Below are 17,120 nucleotides of genomic sequence, written 5' to 3'. Positions count from 1 at the left end.
CGCCAAACCCTGCCCAGCTCCTTGGCCTCGGACAATCTGGTTAGCCGGAGGCCACAAGGTGGCACTGGTCCTTGCGTTGCTGGTCAGTGCGCACTGCAGCCTCATCCTGCCGACCCCCAACTATTTCCCCTCCCACCCCTGGACTGGAGCTGCTTGGCATCTCTTTCCCAGGACCCTGATTGAAGGAATCTGTCCTCAGCCTTTCTTCTCTTTTGCACAAAACCCCTCCTCTGTGCTCACAGCCTCATGACTCTCCAGCCCTCACTCATGAGCTCCAGACCCCAGATACCCAAAGGCCACCTGGAGCCTCCCCACCACGTCCCTGAAGTGGCCCAGGGACCCCCATACCATCTGAATTATTAGGTCCACTCCCTCCACCTCACAGCAAAGCAGCACAACCATCCACCAGGTCCTTCGCGGCTTGTCTGAAAACCTGCCTTCTTTCCTCACCTCCCCTATCCGATCAGTGAGTCACCTCCCAGGTGTCTCTTACAACTGTCCTCTGCTCTCTGTGCCCAAGCCACTGCCCACCTCACATGGAGACACCTTTTCCCTGAACCCTGGAGCAGCCTCTCCCCGAGCCTCTAGCCTCCTAGCTGGGTCTCTTCAATCCATCCTCCATGTCAGAGCAAGAATAAGTGTTCCAGATGAAAAACCTTCAGGAGTATTCTACTTAAAGTCTCTCATTCCACTGGGTCCTTCTGGGTCAGGTTTAGTGCTGAGGGCTGAGATGAGCAGAGGGGTCAGACACATGCCTCACCTGAGGAGGCCAAGGACATGCAGAGATCAACATACAGACCCACGCTTGAGTCGGGAGATGAGGGCTCTGCCAAATGCAGGAAGAGCAGGCCCCAGCCCGCCCAGGTGCAGGGTGTGATGGAGTCAGAGAAGGCTTCCTGTAGAGGGAGACACCTGAGTTGAGTCCTAAAGGACATGCAGAGGTTATCGAGGCAGACAGGAAAGGATGTCCAGGGAATTGCAATTGCGAAGGCTTGGAGGTGAGAAGATTGTGTGCCTGCTGAAAGGTACGGCCACAAGGAGGTTGGTGTGGCTGGATGGCCGAGAACAAGGCTAGACATGGGCCAGGGCCCTATGGAGCTGGGCTTGAGTCTGAGGGCAGGGGGCACCCTGGGAGGGATTTGAGCAGGGACGGTAACGGTCAGGTATGATTTCAGAACGATCGTGCTGCCTGGGTAAAACTCTCCACATAAGGAGACTGTGACACTGGAAACCTGGTCTCAGTGAGGGTCCTATCATCTTAGTGGCCCTGGACAAGAGAGAGGCTGAGCTGGGATAGACCAATCTTGATAAGCCGAGATGCCCCCAAGCACTGGGGCTTCCAAGGACCCTCAATTCTTAGGCAGCCTTGGCACCTTGCTCTGTAGCCTGCCCTCCCCCAGCTTTGCAGGACCCCACAGCCCACACTCACCTCAACCTACCCCCATGTGAGCCCCTTTCCTCTGCCATAGCCCTCCCAGAAGTGCTGTCCTCCTGAAGGCTCCAAAGATGCCCACAGACTGCGAGGGGGAATGTGCCGAGGCTGAGTCTCCCCCACCCACATGGGAGCGGGAGCTTCGTCCACTGCTCAGACCCCCGACAGCTCCTTGCTCAACTCAGAGCTGCTCCCTGCTCCTCTCCAGTTCCTCCCTTACTACTCCCCCACCCCCACCCTGCCTTCCAGGCTCATGCTGGGGGTTGTGGGGAACTCCACACCCCAGGGCCAGCTGCCCAGGAGAAGGCTAATGACAGCACTGGGTGCCTGGGTGGTCATGGCCTGCCCCACTGAAGATAAAGACAGATGGGCACAGAGTGGAGAGAGGAACAGGCGTGGACTTTATGGCAGTTCCGTCCCTTTAACAACTATTTGCTTAATGGAAAAAGAATCGAGGGAAAGGTTCTCTGCTGGTAGGGAGCCCTACCAGCTTCTCTGAGCCCCTGTGTGTGTCCTTCTCGCATCCTCTACTTTGGAGAAGCCCCTTCCTCCAACACCCACTAGGTCCCAGGCATCAGTGAGCAGCCAAGACTGTTGCTGAGCCCATCCTCCTATGGAGCCCCATCCCCCCAGGGAACCCCCACCCTCACTGAGCCCCCCAACTCTAAGTCTCTGCCCCCTCACTGAGCCCCAATCCCCCCACTCAGCCCCCATCTACCACTGAGCCCCAATCCCCTCACTAAGCCCTCACCCTCTCACTGAGCCCCATCCCCTCACTGAGCCCCCATCCTCTCACTGAGCCCCCATCCCCCCATTCAGCCCCCATCCACCACTGGCCCCCATCCCCCCACTGAGCCCCCATCCCCCACTGAGCCCCCATCTCCTCACTGAGCCCCCATCCCCCACTGACCCTCCATCCTCCACTAAGCTCCCATCTTCTCACTGAGCTCCCATCCCCCATTGACTCTCCATCCCCCACTGAGCCCCCATCTCCTCACTGAGCCCCCATCCCCCACTGACCCTCCATCCCCCACTGAGCTCCCATCCCCCACTTAGCCCCCATCCCCCACTGAGTCCCCACCCCCTCACTGAGCCCCAATCCCCTAAGCCCTCACTCTCTCACTGAGCCCCCATCCCCCCACTCAGCCCCCATCCCCCACTGAGCCCACATCCCCTCACTCAGCCCCCATCCCCCACTGAGCCCCATCCCCCACTGAGCCCCAATCCCCTCACTAAGCCCTCACCCTCTCACTGAGCCCCATCACCTCACTGAGCCCCCATCCTGTCACTGAGCCCCCACCCTGTCACTGAGCCCCCATCCCCCACTCAGCCCCCATCTACCACTTAGCCCTCATCCCCCACTGAGCCCCCATCCCCTCACTGGGGTCTCATCCTCTCACTGAGCCCCCATCCCCTCACTCAGCCCCCATCCGCCACTGAGCCCCCATCTCCTCACCAAGCCTCATCCTCTCACTGAGCCCCCACCCCCTCACTGAGCCCCAATCCCCTCACTAAGCCCTCACCCTCTCACTGAGCCCCCACCTTCTCACTGAGACCCAATCCCACACTGAGCCCCCACCTTCTCACTGAGACCCAATCCCACACTGAGCCCCCATCTTCTCACTGAGCCCCCATTCCCTCACTGAGCCCCTATCCTCTCACTAAGTCCCCATCCCCTCACTGAGCCACAACCCCTCACTCGGCCTCATCCCCTCACTAAGCCTCCATCCTCTCACTGAGCTCCCATCCTCTCAATGAGCCCCCATCCCCTCACTGACCCTCATCCTCTCACTGAGCCCTAATCCCCCACTGAGCCCCCATCACCTCACTGAGCCCCCATCCTCTCACTGAACCCCTATCCCCTCACTAACCCCCATCCCCTCACCAAACCCTCATCCTCTCACCTAGCCCTCATCCTCTCACTGAGCCCCATCCCCTCACTCAGCCCCCATCCCCTCACTGTGCCCTCATCCTCTTAGCCCTCTTCCTCTCACTGAGCCCCCATCCCCTCACTGAGCCCCCATCCCCTCACTAAGCCCTCATCCTCTTACTTAGCCCTCATCCCCTTGCTGAGCCCCCATCCTCTCACGGAACCCTCATCCCCCAGAGCCCCCATCCCCTCATGCAGCCCCCATCCTCTCACTCAGCCCCCATCTTCTCACTCAGCCCCCATCCTCTCACTGAGCCCTCATCCTTCACTGAGCCCCCATCCCCTCACCCAGCCCCGATCCCCTCACTCAGCCCCCCATCCTCTCACTCAGCCCCCATCCCCTCATTGAGCCCTCATCTCCCACTGAGTCCCCACCCCTCACTCAGTCCCCATCCTCTCACTCAGCCCCCATCCCCTCACTGAGCCCCCATCCCCTCATTGAGCCCCCATCCCTTCACTAAGCCCCCATCTCCTCACTGAGCCCCCATCCCCTCACTGAGCCCCCATCCTCTCACTGAGCCCCCATCCCCTCACTGAACCCCCATTCCCCGCTGAGCCCCCACCCTCTCAATGGGCTGCCACACTCTCACTCAGCCTCCATCCCCTCACTTAAGTCCCTACCCCCTCACAGAACCCCTCACTCTCACTGGGCCCCCATCCCCTCACTGAGGCTGCCCACTGTCACTGGGCTCCCATCCCCTCCCTAAGCCCCCCACTCTCACTGAGTCCCCAGGACCTGGACCCTCTTCTTGCCCTCCTTCCCCCAGCATGTGAGGATCCCGAGATGGGAGCAGACCGTTCCCGGTGTCCTCTGAGACAAACCCTAGGGATGGTCAGTTTCTGCAATGAAAGAAGACCTGGTCAGCTTAGGGGAAGAAATTTCTTAGGGATGGGCCCTGGGGACCCCCAAATGGTAGCAGAGGGAGACAGCCAGCCTGGGCCGAGGTGGGCGGTGGGTGCTTCAGTTGCAGCTGAAAGGCCTGAGATTTTTGCTGCACTCAGCATCAGGTAATCAGCGGCTTTAAGATAGCAGGAGACACAAGAAGAGGAAGGCGGCAGAGCTGGGGCCTGAAACAGTTTGGGAGATGGAGGTGGGGCACCAACAACAGGGAAGTGAAGCCTCCTTTCAGGAAGACCCTGGCCCAGGCAGCCTTCCAGGATTCTCTCCTCTCCAGCCCTGAGGCCCTTTGCAGCCCTTACAATTCAGAGCCTCACCAGCCCTCAACATCAGAATGTTCAGCCTATCATTTTACAGAAGGGCATATGGAGGCCCAGGGAGAGGGCATCGGATTGTGATTGCAGCCATGTTGTCCTGGATCCCAGGTCTCTGACTCCCAGCCCAAAGTTCTTCCCGTGGAAGAACCCTAAGGGAGGCCAATATGGCCCAGACCCCTTTTCTGAAACTTGGTTCCTTCTCAGTGTCAGGGAACTGTGGAGCAGGCTTCCCCAAGAGAGCTTCTGGTCAGGCCATGAAAGATAAGTAAAATGGGATTGGCTGAGATGAAAGTGGAGCAGGGACGGTCTTTGCAAGGGAGCGAACAGCCCTTGCAAGTACAAGAAGACAGGAAAGCCAAACACACTGGGGGGATGCAGCTGGGCATCTGAGAGCCCACAGAGCGGCAGGAACAGGGGCAGGTGGGGCTGGGAGCTGGCGGGGGCCTCCTCGCTCCTGCCTTGACCTTTTTCCACCCTGCCTCTCCCCACACTGCCCTGATCCCATTCCCTGCCCGTTGCCTCGGGCCTCCTTATCTGTCTTTATGATCCAGCCTCCACGCCACACCTGGTGCTGTTTGCCCGCAGTCCAGCGTTTCCTGGAGGAGCACCCTCCCCACACCCCCACCTCCTCGGGCACTGCTAGAGCTTCAGGCTCCACGGCAGCCTGCAGGTCAGTCCCTCACCCTCCTGGGGGGACCAGAGCCACAGAGGTCACCAATGGAAGGACCCTGTACCCAACCCCACCCATTTCACAGAAAAAGAAGCCAGAAGGGAAGTCATTTTCTCAAGGTCACTCAAGGCTAATCATTGGTTGGGACTTGGGAGTGCAAGTAGTAATCACTGAGCTCCTACTGTGTGCTGGGCACTGTGCCAAGCACTTGGCACCTGTTACCCCATTAAGCCAATAGACCGGGCCTCAGGTAGGAAAGCAGAGACACAGGGAGGAGGCTGAGCTACAATCCAGACCTGTCTGAATCCCATTCCAGTGCTCTTCCCTCGTCCATACACCTGGGTCTCAGGTCCCTATCCTGCTGGGAGCTCCTGAGAGCAGGGCCCAGCCAACCCTGGGGCCTCTCTGCCCTAACTGTGGAGATGGGCTCACCACCAGACACCAGGCACCAGGCACAAAGGTGGGCAAGCAGAGCTCAGAAACCAGAGAGAGCACTGGGCCTGGGCCTTCACCCCAATCCTTTTTCAGGTAGCAGCTGAGCCTGGCAAGCCACTCACCTTTCACAGGGGCCATGGAAAGAATTCCTGTTTGGGGATGATGACGGGTGTGTCCCGATGATGGGTGTGTCCCCTGGGAGCTCCTTGCTGCCCTCACTGTCTTGCCTTCTCATCCCCTGGCCCTCCTCCTGGAATCTGCAACCCCTGTCTCCCAGTAGGCACTCACCTCCCCATCTCCACTGAGCTCTGGAATAATTGGATTTGAATATTCACTTTTAATTGCTTTTTTTTGTATTTTTTCCAAAGGCCTTACTGAGTCTGAAGTGGTTGGAGGGAGGGTGCTGAAAGGGCAGCTGATGCCAAGGATCTGAGCCCTCTCAAAGATGCCTGGACCGCAGATACGCAACTACTCCACATGCCCAGACAGCTGTGGGTCCTAGGGGGCGAAGCAAACCTGCAGGCTGCTCCCTGCTGCCTCCTGAGCCTGCTTTCCTACATCCCTCCCAGGAAGGCTCCCAGGCTGCTCTGAGGAGCCTTCCTGGAGGAGTGGAGCTTATATGAAGCAAAGTTCTTTAGAATTAGAGGTGGGGGCTGCTGGAGGAGAGCGAAGTTCTTTGGAATTAGAGGAGAAAAGGGGACATGACCACCTTTTTCCCCTTAAGATTCTAAAGACCTTTCAGACCATCCTCTTATAGATGGGACACGAAGGCTAGAGAGAGGTGGTAATGGCTTTGTTCCCACGCTCCTTGACGGAGAAGTTGTTAGGGGAAGGTGACAGGAGCTCAGTGGGAGAATAGGAAGTGGGAAGGTGGCTATCAGAGCAGAACCAACTCCTTCCACGGGAAAGGGCTGGGGAGAGACCAGCATCCTAGAAACCAGGGTTTCCAGCACAAGGAGGGGCCTCAGGACCATGAGTCCAGCATCCTCAAACAGGAATTCTTTCCATGGTCCCTGTGAAAGGTGAGTGGCTTGCCAGGCTCAGCTGCTACCTGAAAAAGCCACATCCCTGGACCACTTGGCCTGCTGGAAAAGCCCTCCTCACAGGTGTAGAGAGCTGCCTTTTTGGGACACCCCCACTGGCGCCCACTCTGCCCTCAGCTCCTGCCCAGTGCTCCCTGGGCCCCACAATGGCCCCGCATTCAGTGCTTAGCAGGCAATGGCCACATCCTTCACAGCCTGCCTCCTCCCAGCAGCATGCCTGTCCCCAACATTTTCTCATCTGATAAGTTCCACTTCCTCTCACTGTCCCCTAAACAGCCAGGAGTCAGAAGACCTGAGTCCTAGGCCTGGCTCTGCCTCATACCTGGCATGTGGCCTTGGTCATGTCTCATGATATCCGCCCATCTGGAAAATGAGGAGGCTGAATTAAATGGGCATCAAGGTATCAGGGGGCTAAGTGCACTGATCGCATGATCCTGAAGTCAGTGATTCCAGCATTCTCTCACAATGGTAATCCCCAACAGACAGCCCTCACCATGGATCAGGCCTGATTTAAATGCTTTACATGTGTGACACACATTTAATCCTCCCCACAATCCTATAAGTACCATTATTATCACCATTTCACAAACAAAACTGAGGCATAGAGAGGCTGTGTCATTTGCCCAAGGTTACACAGCTAGTAAACAGGGAGCTGAGATTTGAACCCAGGCAGTGGGGCTCCAGAACCCTCAGCAGGACTCTGCCTCTGATCTCCCTGTTCTCAGCTGCAAGGAGTTGGCACTGTGAGCTCCTGCAGGCCCAGCATGCTGGGATTCCAAGTCCAGCCTCACAATAGTTCTCACAGCATGCTGGTGTTCTAACTGATAGACCCCATAGCCCCGATGTTCTGAGACTCTGCTCTGAGGAGGCTGCAGCCATTTAGAAGCAGTTAGAAGGAGAAAATTTGCCATCGCTTGGTACTTTCTCTGTGCCTATCCATTTCCCCAACAAAGAGAAGACATTGCTTCTGCCCTTCTGTGCTGGGCTCAGCAACCTGGCCAAGGAATCCCACCTGGCAGGGAGGCCGGGATCAAGGTTGGAAGGGGAGGGTCAGACCAGATGACCTTGGATGGTGCCTCAGCCCTGAGAATCCTTGGCCAGGCAAGAGGGCAATGGGGGTGCAGAGAATGGCTCACCGGACTTTCCCCTCCTGGGGCAGCTCATGTAGCGGATCCTCACACACCAGCCGGGACTCCCCATCCAGCAGGTAGGTGTAGACAGTTTCCTAGGACAGAAGGCACTTATGAGACCCTGCGGAGAGGCCCTCCCAGCTGCCCAGTCCCAGCCTGCAGACAGGGGTCTGCGGGGCAAGGTCGTGGAACCTGTGGGAGTGGAGCTCTAGCAATGATCTGTTTGTTTTTCTCTCCAGGTGATTCTAAGATGCAGCCAGCGCAGCAAAACACCTGGTGAACTAAGCGCCTCATCCTCTCCTCTTAGAAGGAATTCTAAGCAGGCAATGATTCATAAACCTGCGACTTTCTTTACCACCCAAAACCCAACGTGCCAGGTAAAGAGTTTGAAGGACTGAGGGTGCAGACAAATCACCTCCCACCTGGGATATTTCCCTGCCTAACTCCAGCCTCGGGCATTCAGCAAACAATAACTGGGCATCCACTCTGAGCTGTACCAGGGATGGGGCTCAGAATGCTCTATGAAGCATCCCTCCTTCAACTCTACAAGAAACCACACACCCATAACCCCGGCCAGGGGAGGAGCACAGAGCAGGGCACTGCACCATCCTCCATGGGGGCTGGAGAGGGCTTCCTGGAGGAAGTGACTTTTCAGCTGTCACTGAGTGGTAATTAGACACATTCAGGGAGTGGGCAGGGTGCAGAACGGGCTCCGAGGCCTTGTAGCAGGTACACAGGTAGGTCCAGAGGTGTATAAAGCATGGAGCATTTAGGAACAGACAGTGAGGGAAGGGGCACAGGGGCTGGGCCCGAGGTCAGTAGGGCTGAGGGGGGATGGACTTACCAACAGAACTGGGGCAGGGCAGGACGTGCGCAGGGAGACGTGAGCAGATTTGTATTTTGGACCGATCACTCCTCAGAGGGAGATCAAAGCTCTTGCTCTTTAATCCTCCCTCCCCAAGGGCCCAGAGCAGCTCTGGCCTCAGTTCCAAGCCATGTCTTGGCAGAAGTAGTTGCCCTCACTGACCTACAGGCGAAAATCCACATTCCTTCCAAGCAGAACTGGCAACCCTTCGGGATCCCTGACCAACCCCATGCAACGCAGCCTTGTCCACAACTCTGCTGTTTTCTCCGCAGGAGGGTGGAGAAGGGCTTGCCTCCCAGCCGAGGGTATCCTGGAGGGCTTCGGGAGGAGCTGACAGTGGAGCTACGTGTTGAAGGCCCACCCTCAGTAAGTGTGGAATCCTTCCCAGAAGAAGCAGTTGCCTTCCATGACTCTGAGAGTGTCCACAATCCTGCCAGCCACTCTTGTTGTCATCGGCTGTCGCCAGCCAGCCCCCACTCCCTCCCAATCCCCAGGAGATGCCCGGCCACTACTACCAGAGACACTGAGCCGGGTTCAGTGGTGCGTGTGGCATGGGGTGGGAATGATAAGGCCTGAAGGGAGTGAGAGGGGCAGACACCCTCTTGTTTGGCTGGAAGGAAACCTAAGTGGGATGTTCAGGGATAAAGAATTCAGTGGGAAGGAGGCCGCCCACTCTTCGGCTATATCTAGCCTCCTTGTCATCCATCTCTTCCAGCAGCCTGGGAGGGGCCTGAGTTATTTGGCCCAAAGAGGTTAAGAGACCAGCCGGGGTCACACAGAAAGTCCTGCCCAGGCAGAGGGAGGGGTGGGTAATCCATGGGGGCAGAGGGGGACAGATTCTCGCTTCACTTCCGCATGTCCGTATGTCTCCCACCCCCTTACTCTCAGCCCTCTGGGTTAAAATTAGCTGAGTCTATTGGAGAGAAGGAGGGAACCATTTCAGACACATCAGCACCATCTGCATTCGGGGCTGCCTGCCACAATGGGTGCTGATGAGGAAGCCAGGTGCCAGCAGCTCTCCTCCCTGGGCGGGGGTCCCCTCCCCATCTCTGCTTCCCTCCCTGGGGGCAGCAGAGCAGACCTCAGCTCCCTTACCTCACTGGGGGCTGAGCCCCTCCGTGCAATCAAGCCAGGACTCCCAAAAGTCAGGGCTTCCCTACCTCCTATAGGGCTCTTGGGTGGGCCAGGGCTGATATTTCCCACTGTCCCAGGAACCTGGACCACAGCTGTCATCCCAGCCCCCAGCTTTGGGGAGACAATTAATCTGTTGCAGAGCATCTAGGCTGGCACAGCCACCAGGGCACCCTGCCTGCAAAACAGAGCCAGTCAATTCCTCCTCCCGCCCTAGGGCAGCCTCAGTGGCCACAGAGGCTCTCGGAGCAGCCCTGCGGAAACCGACCTGCCAGCTTCCACCACCCTCCCTTTCCAGATGTGCCTCCACCCCAGGCCAGATGTTGCCTTAGTCCCATCCTTCTTCGGGAGGATTTATTTTTGGGCGCCAACACACCACCCACTTCCTACCAATTTCACACTCAATAAAGCTCACTCATTAGCCCTCCTCCTGGGCTCTGAACTTGTAGGAGGTTTGGGGAAGACAGAGCTGAGGAGAGGGAATGGGGGTGCTTAGATACCAAGTCCCATTTATCCCTGTCATGCTGTGTGACCTTGGGACAAGTGCCCTCTCTCTCTGGGCCTCCGGTGGTTCATCCATCAAGCAGATTCAGGGACAATGGGCTCTGGAGGGGTGGGAAGGTCACATTCTGAGTTGGCCATATTTCCTGGAGCAGGGGCTGCCCTTGGCCGCCGGGTTTAGAGTAGGGAAGAGGACATTCAAGGCTATCGGGACTCAGTTAGGGCACCTCCTCCTCCAGGAAGTCTTCCATGCCCCTTAGGCTGGATCAGACTCCCTTCTCCAAGCTTCAAAAGTCCCCTGCTTCCCTCTATCTGGCGCAACTAACACCCTGCTACTCTGGGCCTCAAGGGCCGGTTTACCCATTCTCCTGCCTAAGGGATGAACAGTGGCCATTGAAGCCAGGTAGGGGAGTGGCCTGGAGCAGATGATGAGGGGCACAATCTCCCCAGTAAGGCCCTCTGGGCTCAGGCAACCATGATCACCCCAAACCTGCCCCAAACCTGCAACTCATCCATGGTATTGGGATGGGACAGAAAGAAAGCTGCTAAAAGGCTGCTAGAGGCCATTTTTCCAGCCTCCCATCTCCAGGCAGGGCACTTTAACCCAATGCATGTCTATTCATCAAAGCTGAGCCCTATTCTAGTACCTCCCAGACCTGGCTTCCAGGAAGTTCTTCTACATGTCTACCCTCAACTTCTCCTGCTGCATGTATTCCAAAACCCAACTGGCTCCACCACGTCCTGTTATCCTAGGTGAATCCCTTTCATTATCTGAGACACAGCTTTTCCACTTAACCTCTAAGTCCCCTTCTAGCTCAGCCATTACAAGATTCCTATGCAAGTTCATTCCTTGGTGCTTAGTTTCAGGCTTCCTCCTCCAGAAAGCTGTCTCAGAACACCCATCCAGACCCTTCACTTCCCCATGAAAGTCCTCTGGGCAGGGACCCTGCCTCTTCCTTCCTCCTCGGCCCTGAGTGAGGTACATCGTAGAGCTGGTCAAAGGCTTGGGGGGTGGGGTGGGAAGTGTGGGGCAAGGGCGGTCACCTACCACTCGGGGGAGCACAGCTGACAGGGCCTCCTTGACAGCACGTTGCAGGCCCGAAATGTCGATGACAGAGCCCAGACTCAGCAAAGCGTCCTGGAAGAGAGGAGAGGGCAGTGAGGGGCTTTGCCAGGCAGGCCAGGGCAGCCCCATCTGCCCAAAGGACTGTGAGCAAAACCCCTCAGCTTAGTCCAGAGCCCGAGGCTTTCAGGCACATGAATCCCAGGATCTTAGGATCTCAAAATCAGTCTTAAGGCCACAGAATGTCCAAGTACCCTCATCTTACAGGTGGGGAAACTGAGGCTCAGAGAAGGGCCAAGGACTTAGCAAAGGCCTCATAGTGAGTCAACAGGTCAAGCCTGGCCTAGACCCCAGGTCTCTTGTTCTCTAGTCGAGGACAATTCTGGCATAGTAGGGAAACCACAAGGCTCCAAATTAAAACAAAACAAGCAAACAAAAAAACACCCAAATTTGAATCCTAGCTCCACTGTGTATGAGCAGTGAGTGTCTTGGTTGAGTCACTGAGCCTCAGTCTCCTATCTGTAAGTTGGAAGCAGCTGGGGCTATTGCCCCCTACAGGCTGACATGAAGACAAAATGAAATTGAGCCCTTAAAAATGAAAATAAAAGTGAATCAGAGCCCTAAAAGTGCCTCACAGAATGCGCAACACAGAGTAGATGTTCAGCTGAATATTCGTTGAAGCTGGGTCCCGCTCACTTTCCCCAGAAGGAAGGTGGTCCCACCTAGTCTCATTTTCCAGCCTAGTGAGGGGCTGCGTTGAGAGTAGCAAGAGCCTATGGGGTGCATGACCCATAAAGTGGGAGAACAGTTGGGCCACCCCTGGCAACTATAGGAGGAGAAGGAGACGTCAGCCTTGACTGCCTTACAGCCTTCCCATCCCAGGAACAGAACTCGTCCTTGCAGAGCCGGAACGGAGACAAAAGTCCCTGCTTCTCGCTCTATTAACTTGGCCAGAGCCATGGGGATCAAAGAGAAAGGTAACAGAACAAAGGAAACGAGGGCCAAGGCAAGATCGTGACTCACACCAGCCACCAGCCATGCCCTCCCGCAAGCCCTTGGAAGTCCTTTCAGATGTCTTCCCAATGGAAGGCTGGGTCTGTGTTCAGAAAGCAAAGTGATTAACTGCAAGATGAAGGAGACATGGCTGGGTCCCCATTCATGTGAACATGATATGAGGTTGAGGGTCTTAAAAGACCACAGATCAGCATGAGCCCACAGTGTAAGCATGACTGGCAAGAAATAAAAATGCTCAAACTGCAGGCCATATTAATAAAGGTCTGTTAACCCAATTGGGAAGATGACAGTTCCCCCACTTTTATAGTCTAGTTAGACCATCCCCTGTTCATTGTGTTCCAGGGGCTGACAAGATGACACTCATCCAGAGGAGGCGATCTATGAAAGGAGGGAATTGGAAATCAAGTTTTGCATGTGACTAAGACTGGATAACCCAGGGATGCCTCATCTAAAGCAGAGGAGACCCAGGGTTATCAGTCTCCAACTCCAATCTCTCAGACCCTCCTAGATGGGGGATCTGAACTCTGTGGCCCCAAGGACAGCCTGGGGACCCATAGGATTTCACAGGAGGCTGGCCTTGGTCTAGTGGGATGAAGGACCTTCTTCCAAGTAGGGCCATGCTACAAAGGCATGCTACAGGTCACCAGGAGAGAGGGAGGAAGTAAGCTTGCCATCCTCAAGGGTGCACAAGAGTGGGCTGAATGCCTATTTCCCAGAAAGTTCCACGCTGGGCTCTAAATGATGCCTTGCGTCCAGGCTTCAGCTCCAAATTTCACTCCTGGGTCTTCTTGGCTGCAGTTTCCTTCCCTACCCCCCACCCAATCCTGTGTTCCCAGGAAGAGGGCAGTAGTGGGCCTTCTCCCCAGATGCTTACTCAGCATCGCTTTCCCCAACACCCAGGCTTCCTTGGTCCCTCCCACTGCTCAAGGATGAAGACACATATCTTGGTCATGGGAAGATGTCTGCCCTCAGACATCAGAAGCTACTGATTCCGGACAACACAATACCCAAATTGGATCACTTGTCCTTTGACCCTTAGGCACTCCTCATCACAGCACAGACAACTTCAGCACCACACAGCCACAGATCCCACATCCTTGCAGACATCCCAGCAGGCCTTCAGACACCATCCATGTGCGCACACACACACACGTTCTCACTGGTACAGTTCCTTACAGATTCACAGCGCAAGAGCTCGAGTGATACCTGTGCACAATACACGCAGGCTATTATGGCCTTCCAAGGTCAATTCTGAAGACTAAAAAGGGGAAGAAGAGCTGATGCCCCCAATACTCCCAAGATAAAGTCTTCCAGATGCACGCTCCCCAGACTGGGGCTCTAAGGACAGCAACAGTAGGTGGTGTTGGTTTGTGTCTATTCCTTCCTGGAGGCAGAGGAGCCAACAAGCTGACTCCTGAGAGGCCCTGCCCTTGGTGGAGTCTGAGGTATGTGATGTGGACTTGGGGAATAGAGATCCAGGTGACAGAGTGAGCCTGATACAGGGGGAGAAATTCTTCAAAGCCACAGCCTTCAGAGCTAAGTCTCCCCATTTGACCGATGAGGAAGCTGAGGTTCAATGAGAAGCAATGATCAACCTGTGGTTGCCAGCCAGTCGGAGCAGAGCCAGGTCCAGAACCCAAACCTCTGGATCTCTAGACCCTGTCTGGTTCCTGCTCAGCACCCGATCCCCAGCTCCCACCCTAGGGGGCTCAGAAACAACAGTCTGTCCTTTATTCTGATTGGTGGACTCCTCAACCTGCCCTTTGCTTCAATTGGGGAATGCCCTCAACTGTCCTTTACTGGAATTGGTGGGTGCCTACCTGACCTTTGCTCTGATTGTTCAGTTTTCTGTGACTTTTCAGGCCAAGGGCAGGATAATAGCAATAAGGACAGCAGGAAAGGAAAGTTGGGGAGAGTTGGGGCAGCAGCAGGGAATGGCTTCCCATCCGTGCCAGAGTGGACTGGATGGCAATGTGACTGATGAAGCCCAAGGCTCTTTGTGGGCATCCTTCTGTCAATCCACTTCCTGGTCCTGCCCAGCATGCCCCAGAAGTGGAGGGTGTTGGGTGCAGGAGCTGCAGCTGGGAAGGGCCACTTCAGATCTGGCACTCAAAGGGGCCTTCAAGGCTTGCTCAAATGCCATCTCCTCCATGAATCTTCCTCAGATCTCAAAGCAACTTCACCCCCATTGCACCAACTCGGGGAGGAAACAGCTCAAATTGCAAAGCCCATGAGGTGTGGGCTCAGAGGGAAGAGTTGCTGCTTCAGTGAAGGAAGGAGAGAATCAGTGGGGAGCAGCTGATAATGGGAAGCAGGGAGATTCCTGAATTGGAGGCACAGATGGGGAGCAAGGCTCAAGTCAGGGGGCTTCAATCTTAAAAGGAAGAGGCAAGGAAAAATACAGACACAGCTTTACCTGCTCACATGCCCATCTACACACGCCACACAAATACATATTGCCATGCACACGCCTCTACTCATACGTATATGCACAGGCTCTCACACAAACACGCACACAGACAGACCAAAAGGCAATCACATATTCAATGCACAAACAAGGTTGCACTTAGACATGCACATCACACCCCCCACACATACACACACAAACACACACACAGAACTCAGGCTCGGGATGGGGTGAAGGAGGTCACATTTCCTGCCTTCACAGCTTTTTGGAACAAATATCAGTATAGATATCAGCATAAAAACCAGGCAATTTCCCATACCACAGAGGAGAACTTGTGGTGTGTAGAAAAGAGCCGCAATTTCCAATCCTGTCCCAGACTGACTACAGAAGTTCTATGTGGCCTTAAGCAACACCTTTCCTCTTCTGAGCCTCAGTTTTCTCATTACTAAAAAATGGATCTTTCTAGCTCTGCAGCACATAGTTCTATGGTTTTGTGGTTTAATTCAATGAGGCTGGATGGATGAGTGGGTGGGTGGATAGATGAATGGGTGCAGGATGGGTTGGGGGTAGATAGAGGGATGGTGGATGGATGGGTGGGTGGATGGTGGGTGGATAGGTAGATGGGTGGGTGGATGGTGGGTGGATAGGTAGATGGGTGGCTGGGTGGGTGGGTAGACGGATAGATGGAGCCTTTATGCTCTCCCCAGCTCCACCTGCAGCTCTGTAGTCCAAGGTAGGGTCAGTCAGCACCACAGACAGCACTAATTACCAAGGACTTATCTTTCATTCACCCCAGGTACCAAGAAAGGGGAGCCTGTTCTGAGTCAGGCCTCCTCTGAAGCCAGGGTTGGGGCTCAGCCTTGGGCTAGAGCTGCACTTCTGCACTTATCTGGGGAGAGGAGAGGGTCTGGACTAAATTACTTCTAACTCCTTCTTAAAGCCTAAGATTCTATGAAACCAGAGACCTTGGTCTTACCCCCTCTGGAGCCACAAGTGCAAGACCAACGCCGTTCCTGAGGGTTGGGGTCGCTGCCATAAGATCTCTCCTGTTTCATCTCCATGAGTCTCTATGCCTTTCCCCATCTCCACAGGTCCTCCTACGGCTCACCCCACTGCCTGGTACCGGCTCCATGCCTCCTTCTCTGGAAGGAAGCCTCACAGTTCCCCCCACACTGGCCTACAGGAAGGCAATAACATCAAACTCAAGAGTCAAGTACCTCCCAAGGTCCGGCTGTGCTCTTGGGACTGTCCGTTCACACTGATTCATGCAACCCTGCTTGTGTTAGGTCCTCTGTGAGGCCCTCCTCTCTCTCTGGGCCTTGATGTCCCCTTCTCTAAAGGGATGGGTCCTTCTAGATCCCCCAGGACCTCGGAGCCCTCTCACTCTCTGTCCATCATCCCTTCCCTTCCTTTCGGGTGGACCTCCCTGCCTCCCTCCCTGCCTCCCTCGGCCGACGTCCACCTCTGTCCCAGGCTGCACTCCTGTTCCTCTCCAGGAGTCTTGACGTCTTTTCCCACCTCCGCGTCCTCTCTTCCTCTCATAGCTTCTCCTCCCACTCTCCATCTCTCTCCTGCATACTTCCTGCCCCCACCTACTCCTGTGTCTCCAGCCCACTCCTCCCACAAACCTCCAAATAGTCACCTTGAGAACACTGGGAGAAAGCACCTAACTCAAGAGAAGCGCCCACAGAATGGGAAACCCAGGAAGGCAGCTAAAGGGGAAACAGGGGGTGCCAGGCAAGTGTCATCTACGCCTCTTTTGCTTCCTGCCTCTTGTTCCGGTGGGCAATATACACAGCCTCTTATCTTCCCAGAGGACGGGGCCCTTCAAGGGCACAGGAGAACTTATCGACCTCTGTGCCTAGCACGGGTCTGGCACTAGCAAGCACAGCCGTCCAGTCAGGGTGACTGGCAGAACTGCCCCAAAGGTGTCCTCCTGTAGGCTCAGACCAGAGAAGCCCACTTCAGCTGAGCCTCAGCCCCTAGCCTCAGCCCAGCACCCAAGCTGACTCTATGCCTCCTCGCAGCCTCACAGCACCCCCAGCCTGCAGAGTCAGAGACAAGAAAGCAGAACAAGGCGTTTCCTCCTCCTTCCTCCCCACACGCCCACACCTGCCACCTGGCCAAGGAGCCGCCTCTCAAAGACACTGGTGCCTCGGATGCGCAAAGAGGAACTGCCTGTGAGTGCGAAGATCTTGCAGCCCCAGACCTCTCTCAATGAGGCTGAGCTGGACCAGGGTCAGGAGAATAGAGGAAAGAGGCTTGGCAACCCTTGGGAGGCTTA

At 55.7% G+C, this 17,120-nt stretch overlaps 1 protein-coding gene across 3 annotated transcripts in view; it reads right to left on the bottom strand.

Moving 5' to 3' along the window:
• Positions 1–17,120, bottom strand: part of PDE2A (phosphodiesterase 2A) — a 100,291-nt gene that overhangs the window by 23,218 nt on the left and 59,953 nt on the right. For all 3 annotated transcript variants that reach the window (XM_030829091.1, XM_030829093.1, XM_030829092.1), the window contains 2 exons: positions 11,401–11,490; positions 7,862–7,950 (listed from right to left, as the gene is read on the bottom strand). In XM_030829091.1, coding sequence (XP_030684951.1) covers positions 7,862–7,950; positions 11,401–11,490 — 179 coding nt within the window. The remainder of the gene's footprint in view (positions 1–7,861; positions 7,951–11,400; positions 11,491–17,120) is intronic.

The sequence above is a fragment of the Nomascus leucogenys genome, chromosome 15 (assembly GCF_006542625.1).
Source record: "Nomascus leucogenys isolate Asia chromosome 15, Asia_NLE_v1, whole genome shotgun sequence".
Taxonomy (NCBI): domain Eukaryota; kingdom Metazoa; phylum Chordata; class Mammalia; order Primates; family Hylobatidae; genus Nomascus; species Nomascus leucogenys.
The sequence above is the reverse complement of the archived record's forward strand: the minus strand, read 5'-3'. Positions and strand labels throughout refer to the sequence as shown.